The sequence below is a fragment of the Mizuhopecten yessoensis genome, unplaced genomic scaffold (genome assembly GCF_002113885.1).
Source record: "Mizuhopecten yessoensis strain PY_sf001 unplaced genomic scaffold, ASM211388v2 scaffold8745, whole genome shotgun sequence".
In the NCBI taxonomy this organism is placed as follows: domain Eukaryota; kingdom Metazoa; phylum Mollusca; class Bivalvia; order Pectinida; family Pectinidae; genus Mizuhopecten; species Mizuhopecten yessoensis.
In genome coordinates this window covers 1,934,255-1,944,881 of record NW_018407700.1, presented here as the reverse complement: position 1 = coordinate 1,944,881, position 10,627 = coordinate 1,934,255, and the positions used below count along the sequence as shown (strand labels likewise).

Here is a 10,627-nt window from a genome sequence, read left to right as displayed (position 1 = left end):
ACATACACATTCACTTCCATTTCTATCAGCTAGACACATATACATCACATACTCTACACATATTCTTACACTAAACACTGATGATAAACAAACAAATAGAATTAACATCAATACGTTAATACTATACATGAACAAAGGCAAGGTAATTGACTGTACATTTCCGCAAGACTGTATCTATCTCACAACTCATTTGTCACATGCCTGATTTATCTGAAGTAAAAAGGACACAGGAGGTCGCTTCGATATTCCATATGTGATTAAAAGAAATAAAAAAAAAAAACCTGAAGACAGTCACAGTTATCTGTATTATTGTTAATTTATCAATAAATGTGACTTAAATGTCTGTAACACGCATATGCCATACTGATATGGGTCACAATCCACATAAACATCTGTTTATGTGTGTCGTGACCCACATCAGCATAGCACATGTGTACTGCAGAGATTTGTAACGTGACCCTGTGATCGAAGTGAGCTCCTGTGACCATAACACGTGTATCGCATAACAATACTGAATTTGTATTAAATTAAAAAAAAAATTGGTATTTCACCTGAAGTAAAATGTGCATACATACATATATATCAGGAAGTAGAGGTTTCCTTCGTGTTTATGTCCAGTCTGTCGTTGTTCGTGAAATAGTACCTTATTAAACTGTCGTTGTTGGTGATGTTATACCTTATTACACTGTAGCTGTGGGTGACGTTATACCTTATTACACTGTAGCTGTGGGTGACGTTATACCTTCTTACAATGTCGTTGTTCGTGAAATAGTACCTTATTACACTGTCGTTGTTGGTGATGTTATACCTTATTACACTGTCGTTGTGGATGAAGTACTACATTATAACACTGTTGTTGTAAGTGAAGATTTTGTTTTATTTCACTGTCGATGTTGTAGAGTATTACCTTATTACACGGTTAACTTTGGTGGTACAGTACAGTTCATTTACAACAGGTAGTTCATATCTTAAACCATCGGATCAACATTTGTACTGTATACAATAAATTACTTTGACAATTGCAACTTCAAAACCTTTCTTGAGAAGGCTGCAACGGTGTAATGGTCATATATGTGGATATTTCTGGGCCAGAACATTTTATGTCGTAGAATATGAGTTCGTGACCCGCAGAGAACACGATATAAAAACTGCATTCCTTCGTAATTTGGGTTTTTATGCTATATATATAATGTTTACATATACTAAATGTGTATTTATAAATTTATTATCAGCAAAAGCATGTATTTGTTTATCAACTTATAATAACCCTTAACTGTTGATTTTATCTATGCGCAGGCATTTCTGTGTTAACTCTTGACAACAGGATATTAAGAGCAATGACTAGAAATCTTAGCGAAAGTAACATTATTTACAGCTTATGTTCTAACATCACTTCCTTTGATAATAAAGTTATGAGTAACGCAACGAGGTGCCTTACATTTTTATGCACAAATGTGCCGTTTATTAAAACATAAATATATCCAGCAGCAGGAAATGCGGTACAACCAGCAACCGACAACGTCCGTTACCAACGTAATTGTTACCCAGCCCGAACCTGCCAGCAATCCACTTATGTTGACAGGCCTTCAAGGACACAGAAAATGGACCACGGGACTGTTCGGTTGCTTTGATGACATACCTATGTGTGAGTTAAATGGATTGTCACTCTACAACATATTTTCATTGTAACAACTTATTAACTATGTGGAATATGTACAGCGAGGAAACGTTTAAATGCACCTGATAAATGTACCTATTCCTACTTTTGCCTTTTGAAAAATACTTGTTTCCTCAGGTCTGTTGACGTTGTGTTGTTTGCCATTTGTGGAGTGTAAGAACGCCTCCCGTTTAGAAGAGTGCTGTTGCATGCCCTATTGTGTACCAGGTGGCACCATCATCGTCAGGGCCAGGCTCAGAACCATAGGAGGGATACAGGTGAGTAGAGGTGCATTGTGGGTAATGAATGCGAGTATCGTAAATATAGCTGATGAGGTGTATCGTAGAAAAATGGAACGAGTAGAGTGTGGCTTATCGGGGACAAATGTAAGTTTGCAAAGAGCAGAATGGGGTTTATCGTGAACAGATATGAATGAGATGATGTGTCGTTGACAGAGGTATGTTGGATACAACATTAAGAGATGTGATTAGGGTACATCGCTGAAAGGTGGGAGTGGTTTAATGCCGACAAGTATGGAAAACTCTATTAAGATTCGATTATCTTCTGTAACAGCCAAACGTAATTCCAAACTTTATAAGGGTTTTTTATGGGCATTATTCCCCATTATCTAGATATATCAGAACAATCTGTCGACGATTACAGCCGCTGTTGGAGGGATGAAATGACCGTATAGGGCGGTGTTAAACTATTTACTTTGTTTCGACATCTACATCAACAAACTTAATATATAAGTATATGCATCTGTAATCCGTATTTCTATTTTAATGTTATGTACGTATGCCGCTGGTGCGTTAAACATTTTACAGAACCATTATGTACTAGTATATTGGGTACATATATGTTATGCCTTGTGTGNACATCCGGTAATTTCTGAGAGGCTCAAAGAATTGATGCAGTTGGAACAGTTTGGCGAACCTATCTTTTTGCATATGTTAGAACAGGATGCACTTTGTTTCTGGAATCTGGAAATTGCTTGTTGCAGTGGGAGATGATGTATCACTTATTAATTCCTAGTGATGTACAATGACAGACAGGTGATGGGTTCATTTGTTAATTAAATTAACAATATTCATCGTTGTCCTCGTTATCGTCAGTCCTTACATCCTCGATATCCAGAGGTTACTCTCACTTTCGCTCTCTACACCCCTGGAATATGTCATACCAAGATTGAAGACACGCGGCTAGCGATTTGATTGGTGACAGGTAAAATAAACTGACCATAAATTAGGCTGATACTTAGGTTATACAGAGGAGCGACGCCCCACTAGTCATGACATATCCCAGGGGTGCAGAGAGCGAAAGTGAACGTAACCCAGTGGGGAGTGTTCGAGACGCCTGTACAGAACCTGTCCTTACTGTTCTTTGGTACAGGACGTTTCGAATGCGCCGTAACAGGAAGTACTTAATCCAATATGGCGTCGGCAGACTCTCGACTGGCTGTAAGGGTGGCAGGTGGTTTTTGACGATTAAAAAATAAACGTCCAATCGATGTTGCCAACTTAAAACTTATTTTATTCAGCTCATTTAGCCGTGAAGGGATCAAGAAAACAAATTCTTTAAAAAAGTAAATGAAAAAACAACAACACTAAAACTAAAAATTCACATATATATGTTATGTTGTTCAAATTGGTCTCAATTTATAGGAAAAATCTATTTCAATTACTTTTGGGCGAACTTTCCTCTTGATCTTTGAGCACTTGTAAAATTACCGAGTCCTGTTCGATAGTCGCCATGTTTGTGACGTCACTGTGCTGCGCCACACCACCTCCTCGGCGGGAAGAGATTGGACAGTCAGGAACAGCTGTACCATCGCATTCGAGAGCTGTTCAGTCTGTCCCGGCTGTCCAGGACAGCGTCTCGAACGTACCCCTGGAGTATCGAGGATGCAGTCTTTAATTCCTCCAAGAAGATTAAAAAGACACCAGTTTTCCAATCCTTCTGAAAGCATATGTATGTAATTAACAATGTATGTAATAAACATGTTTACATAATGAATACAATACTGTATAAACTCAGTTTCCTGCTGTTGGTCAATCTTCTATATTGTAGGTAACTTTTTGTCCCACTACCATTAAGAGAAAAGTTTGTTGTCTAAAGAAAGCCTTTAAAATTTACACTGCTACATGAGGAAATAGTTAAAAATGGCAACCTAGTAGGTTTTACTCACAACTGAAATATATCATCTTCCTGCACAAATATGTTGTTGGCCTGAGAAAAGAGCTCGCGAAATGATCCAGATCTATCACATGACTTTAAATATGACAGTGTATTTTTCTTTAAGCATTACTTGAATAAAAGGAAATGAGTGCTTACCAACATGTTGAAATTAATACTTCACCATATAAAAAAATCACAAAAATATTGTCACATATGAGAAAAAATCAAACTAGAGTCAAACTTCAAATGATAAGACTGAAATATCAGAGTATCGAAGATAAAATCAGATAAAATGGTTCATTTTAAAACCATTCGCATTGTATGTTGAGATAATTAAAAATAAAAGAGGGGGTTAAAATAATAAAAGAGATAACGAATAGATGATATGGAATATGTGATATATATAACGTCAAAGAGGGTAAAGTGGGTTAAAAGACATCAGAATCTATAAAATAGACCGATGCCTATCAAATATTTTAATAATGCCTTCGAGTCCACGGAAAGGAAAAGAGTTTTCATATCCGGGACTCGAAAGTAGTTATCACGAATGTGTTTAAAATCGGAACATTCTATTAAAAAATGTTCCACTGTAAATGGAGTGTCACATGCGTGGCATGAAGGTAGATCTTCTCGTTTTAAAAGGTACGAATTAGTAGGATATGTGTGCCCAGTACGGAGCCGAACGAGGACAACTTCCTCTCTACGATCTTTCCGACTGGGAATAGATGTTTTAAGTTTCGGTTGTACCTTAAAAAGTTTGTTGGTGGTCTCTCGAGACCAGCGTTGCTGCCATTCATTTTGAATGGCTGTACGAATAGTAGGTTTAAAANCTATTCGTTGCCTTTAATTCCGAAATGGCTCGGAATCCATAGTAAAGTTATTTTTGACTTATTTAAGATACGAGATATTCGAAGAGCAAGGTTTTGTATGAGTGTGTTTTTAGGATCTCGTAACTGTAAACTCTGTAGGACGGATAAAGAGTCTAAACATATGATTGCCTTTTTAATGCGGTATTCATCGATATGGTCGAGGGCCAAACCAACCAATGGCGCATGCTTCGGCAGAAACGAGTATTCAATTGTACACGGATAAGGCAAAATAATAGTTTTAGCTGCGGGAACCGTACGTAGTTCAAAGTCGGATCGATTTTTTAATTCTATGGTAATTTCAAAATAATAATAATAAATCAGTCGGACCTTGAATCACGGTTCCAACAAACAATATTTGTTTCACACAGTTTGAAATATCAGTGTCTTCCTGCCTGTATCCAGAAAGAGTAAGGTGTTCCAGACTAGATATGACGTATCAAATGATTTCTTCCGACAAGTTTATCTCTCCCATTTCTTACTCCTTTTTCGTATAATCATGACCAATGTAATAAATAAGGAAATCAAAATAATTATAGACATATGTTCATTGCATACAATGTATAGTATCACTTAATAAAACGGTTGGCCACACAGCAACCCCTTCTCTGGACCTTACTCCCACATTACTCGGGGGTTCAGATTGTCAAATCTGAAGTATCAGCCTCAAAATGTGCCTCTGAATTCAGCATACAGTTCTTGGTAAACAATTTTAAAATTGTATGGAGATGGGTTAAGTTAAGATTATATCCCTTTGTGACTACATTCAGTGCTGAAAGGTACGGAAATGATACAGAACGAACATGTCCCACAGCGTCACACACACAAGTCCTTGCCACAGGGACCTGCAAATTCGTTACAGCTATATTTAACCGTATATAACTGAGGTGATGATCATTAGGAGCGTTATTTTTACCGAATATGATCAGATATGACTTGATTTTTTCGTGGCGGTTTTTTGTTTCCTTTTCAAGATGATTAATAAGGCATTCGAAATCGATGTGTTATTAGATAGACTACTTCTGATAATGTGTGTCTCGTGTAGAAAATAGCACAGTTTGGCGAAATATCGTTATCTGAATTGTCATTTCTTGTAAGATTCTCTTAAAAATAGTTCTTAAGGGAAAAATGAATAATATACATTTTAAACTATATGTGATATCTCACAAATATATGAAGTTGTTGAACATATAAGATATTTTTTTAAATATCTAAGATATCTGATATATATATACATTTATATGTAAGCACACGGTATATCTTATCAGTTAATGTAAAGAGATATCTTATTTCATTAATCCAACTAATGGCGTATCTTTTCAGAGACGTAATGCATTGTATTTTAGTGAGATAGCACTATAAAGCCGGCATCAGATCACCAACATACCTCCGGCATACATACACACACACATGGAGACATGTCGTTACATGACATTAGCTGTTGATAGGACTAAAACACTTTACAACCAACCAATCGACCTTTTGTTGTGATGTGGGATCTCGTTGAGACCTGACTAAGGGAAAAGGTCATTCTATTCACGAGCGTTAGTAAATATATACAGATATGGACTACACTCGTTAATGAGCTATAGACAATTTCTCTATCATATGGTTATATCTGCTAACAGAATTCATTGATAGGGGAATGATCCTATCCCTGAGATTGTATGTCATATTGTTATTTAAAACAATCAAAATTGCATGAAAATAATTGTCTACAACATTTGCAAAATAAAGTAGCGGATTGAGCTAGATTCTAGTAAAACCCATGTTAAAAAGTTCAGGCTAGATTTCTGCTTCAATGACCTGTCTTACTAATCAATGTACATAATGCATGTGATGATATATTACTTTTCTTAGCGACTTATAACAACACAATTTATTAATATTGCATCAAACTTACATTGCTTGTAAACAACCCTAACGAGTCGTATTTTGTAAGGATATTTTGAATATATTAATTCAATAAATGATTCGTCTTAAAAAGTAAATAGAAATGAGATATCGTTCAGAGATATTCTATTTAATAAATTGATGAGATATTTTTTCAGAGACGTAAAATAAATTGAAACATATCTAATCTTACAAAGCACATGTATATGAGATATCTTACAAAATATAAAGAATATTAAGCTTATGATCTATATCGTTTAGTGTGAGATAACTTATATATTTCAAGTCATATTGTGTTGCGATTAAATGTTAATATTACTGCCTTACAAATGTGTCTGTTTCAGTGAGCTAGACGTTGTCAAGTGGTTTAAGCTATGACGGAAGTTCATACTTAATTTTATTTCCATCACAAAACGTTTACTTGATAATGACGGAGCACGATTTAACACTTTAACACAACAGTCAGCCACTACAGGACTCGTACTCACATAAACAAATCACCACGTTATCACCATGTGATCAACGCTTGTTTCTGTCTCCAATTAATTTATGTTGAATCATATTTGTATTGTGGGATTACATTTGAATGTGAATAGAACAACGTTTTAACACAGTGTGATAACAATTGTCATCTAATCATGAAACCAGGACAAATGTAGCTTTAACCTGTCTGCGTTAACTTTCCTTTCAACAGCCTCTTTTTGCTTATATGAAGTTTACATCTGTTCTTTTTCTCTTAGAACATTTTCAATGGTCTCCATTTCGATAAATATTTTGTCAAAGTTTCATCGATTTCGGGTTTGACATACTGTTTCGTTCACAATTCGGTATTATCTTTACCCCAGAGCCTGTTCGAAACATCTGTATTTACCCCCAGAGCCTGTTCGGAACATCGGTATTTTCTTGGTAGATGTATCTTAAAACCACGTAGCCAGCGAATTCTATCAGAAATGTTAAGAAATTCACCGTCTAGACAAGGGTTACTATCGGAAAGGTTTTAATAGACGCTAAAAAAACGTCTAGCCAAGGGTTTCTATCGGAAAGGTTTTAATAGACGTTAAGATATTCACTGTCTAGCCAAGGGTTTCTATCGGAAATAGGTTTTAATAGACGTTAAGAAATTCACTGTCTAGACAAGGGTTTATATCGCAAAGGTTTAAATAGACGTTAAGAAATTCACTGTCTAGCAAAGGGTTCTATCGGAAAGGTTTTAATAGACGTTAAGAAATTCACTGTCTAGCCAAGGGTTTATATCGGAAAGTTTTAATAGACGTTAAGAAATTCATCGTCTAGCAAAGGGTTTCTATCGGAAAGGTTTTAATAGACGTTAAGAAATTCACTGTCTAGCCAAGGTTTTCTATCGGAAAGGTTTTAACATACGTTAAGAAATTCACTGTCTAGCCAAGGGTTTGACTTTCTGTCGAAAATCAACGTTAAGTAATTCCACTATTTAGCCTAGGGGTTTCTATCGATAAGGATTCAGTGTACTTTAAGTATTTCAGTGTCTAGCCAAAGTTTTTTTATCGGAAAGGTTTTATTAAATCAGTCGTCAACATTCTGTGATTGTGTACATTTTCAATGCAGATGCTTTCTCTCTGGATCAACTTCCTTACCATATAGGATATCCTATTCTATTATTTTTTCTTTGGTAAATATTCACTAGCCATCCTGAATAAATAGATAAAAAAAAAGAAAAAACATATATTCTGCCATCATTTTATAACACAGTTAGACAGACAAGACTGTGTATAGGTTTTATGTAGGATATCATTAGAATATTGAAACACCGGAAAAAAATGTATAATTTGATGTTAAGTACAACACCAGACATGATAATGTGAAGTTATATGATACAGAATGTAAATGGTCGTAAAAGGGCTTATCCGCGGACGGAATATGTACTCTAGTTGCATAATATAGTATGTCATGGAAAATAAGCGAAACTACAGGAATAGTGAACATAAGTAATTAACAAAGTATAGGTACTGAATCGGATAGTATAATACAGTGTGTATAAGGCTGTATTTCAAAAAAGAGAAGAAGACAAGGCTGTATTTCAAAAAAGAAAAGAAGACATTTGGGTAAGTAGATGGTTGAGGGTGAGGGTTAACGTCGTATGACATACCTGTATACATAGCTAGCAAGCTTACACTACACGCTAAATGTCATTACTCTACATCATCTGTATCTGCTTTAAAGTTTCGATGTCATCTTCAAAGTATAAGTTAAGGTCATTATGTGACCATACTTGATCGTATGCTGCAAGCCAAATGATACTACTCTAGACTCTGTGATCCTAGTGACATTTGAAAAAATGGATTAAGTCCATTTATTTAAACAAACTTAAAAGCTGCTAGTTAAATATCATGCCCGGATCTTACACATCTTGGTTATTCAGAATAAATTGTTCATATCAAAGTGTACAATTTGAACCTATGTTGCCCTGTGACCTATAGAGTGGGTCAATGTAATTGATTTGAACAAACTTGATAACCCTTCATTCATGCATGTTTCTGGCCAAATGGCATTAATCTATACCTCTTGGCAATTCAGAAGAAGTTGTTGAGGGAAAAGTTGACACAGACAGATGGACGACGGATGCCAAGCCCAGATATTTTTTGTCGAGTGAGCTAAAAACTAGATATATGTAAGTTTTAATATTAAATGCCGAAGGACTGTACAAGGTGGGTACCGTAGAGTGTCAAAAAAGACAACCCACGCCATTCGCTTTGGCCAGTTCTACCATTCAAGCAAAATGTGCCTTCAGTAATGGATACCTATAGAGTAGGTTCGTGTTTATTCATGCAGTCATATATCGACGACGATATGTCCATACCGATTGAAACCAAGCTACATTTCAATGATACTGTTTCTTTAATAAGCCAGGTCAACTGCATGAATAAGCCAGGTCAACTGAGGAAATAAAGTTTGATGATGATGATGTCCATGTGCATCCTTTTATTGTTCAAACCACGGTTCTTGAACATTATGCCAGAATTTGATATCAGTATGCCAGAATTTGGTATCACTCCAAAGGGCGTACAAAAATTACTGCAAAGTGTAAACCCTAGTAAAGCAGCTGGACCTGACGAATTGAAGCCCAAGACTTTGACAGAACTCTCTTCTGAAATTGCCCCTGTCCTCTCTATCATCTTTAACGAATCTCTTCATTCTGGCACAGTTATCTCTGATTGGAAGTTAGCGCATGTTTCTCCTGTCTATAAAAAGGGCTCTAAATTAAATCCAGAAAATTACAGGCCAATCTCTCTCACATGTATTTGTAGCAAACTTCTAGAACACACAGTGGTCAGTAACTTCATGAACCACGCTGACAAACATAACATCCTTTACCCACTCTAACACGGTTTTCGAAGGTCAGTATCATGTGAGAATCAACTCATTGAATTTGTTGATGATGTCAGCTCCAACATTGACAAAGGAAAACATTCAAAGCTTTTGACAAAGTTCGTCATTCGCTTCTTTGTCATAAGCTTCGTCATTATGGTGTAAATGAGAAGGTTGACACCTGGATAGAAAACTTCCTGGATAAAAGGAAGCACGCTGTCATCGTTGGGGGGGGGGNNAGCATTGTTGATGTCAAGTCAGGTGTCCCTCAAGGCTCGGTTATTGGTCCATCCCTCTTTCTTTTCTACATAAACGACATTCCTGTTGGCCTTCACTCCACTGTACGTCTATTTGCAGATGACACCATTGTCTATCTTACTACCAAATCACCATCTGATGCCCAGCTATTACACAAGATTTAGACAAACTAGCTCTATGGGAGATAGCATGGGAAATGTCCTTCCATCCTGACTATATAACGTCCTTTCCATCACCAACAAAATACACCCACAAGTTAATATTACAAATACATGCTGCACGGAAAGGATTTACAACACGTAGACAAAGCAAAATATGTAGGTGTCAATATACAGTCAAATCTCAAGTGGGAATGTCATATAAATAACATCTGTAAGAAAGCCAACTCCACCTTAGGCTTTCTCAGACGAAATCTAAAGATATACTCTAC

At 36.2% G+C, this 10,627-nt stretch overlaps 2 protein-coding genes across 3 annotated transcripts in view; both read left to right on the top strand.

The window, feature by feature from the left end:
* LOC110456423 (cornifelin-like) overlaps nucleotides 1-2,094 on the top strand; it is a 7,768-nt gene extending 5,674 nt beyond the window's left edge. Inside the window, exons 2-3 of one of the 2 annotated variants that reach the window (XM_021507180.1) lie at nucleotides 1,486-1,645; nucleotides 1,796-2,094. In XM_021507180.1, the coding sequence (XP_021362855.1) occupies nucleotides 1,486-1,645; nucleotides 1,796-2,079 (444 nt within the window). In that variant the 3' untranslated portion in view covers nucleotides 2,080-2,094. The remainder of the gene's footprint in view (nucleotides 1-1,485; nucleotides 1,646-1,795) is intronic. The other variant, XM_021507181.1, reaches the window with a different exon arrangement.
* Nucleotides 1-3,991, top strand: part of LOC110456424 (cornifelin homolog A-like) — a 20,606-nt gene extending 16,615 nt beyond the window's left edge. The window contains exon 5 of the mRNA XM_021507184.1: nucleotides 2,535-3,991. Coding sequence (XP_021362859.1) covers nucleotides 2,535-2,545 — 11 coding nt within the window. The 3' untranslated portion in view covers nucleotides 2,546-3,991. The remainder of the gene's footprint in view (nucleotides 1-2,534) is intronic.
* The last annotated feature ends 6,636 nt before the right edge of the window (nucleotides 3,992-10,627 follow it).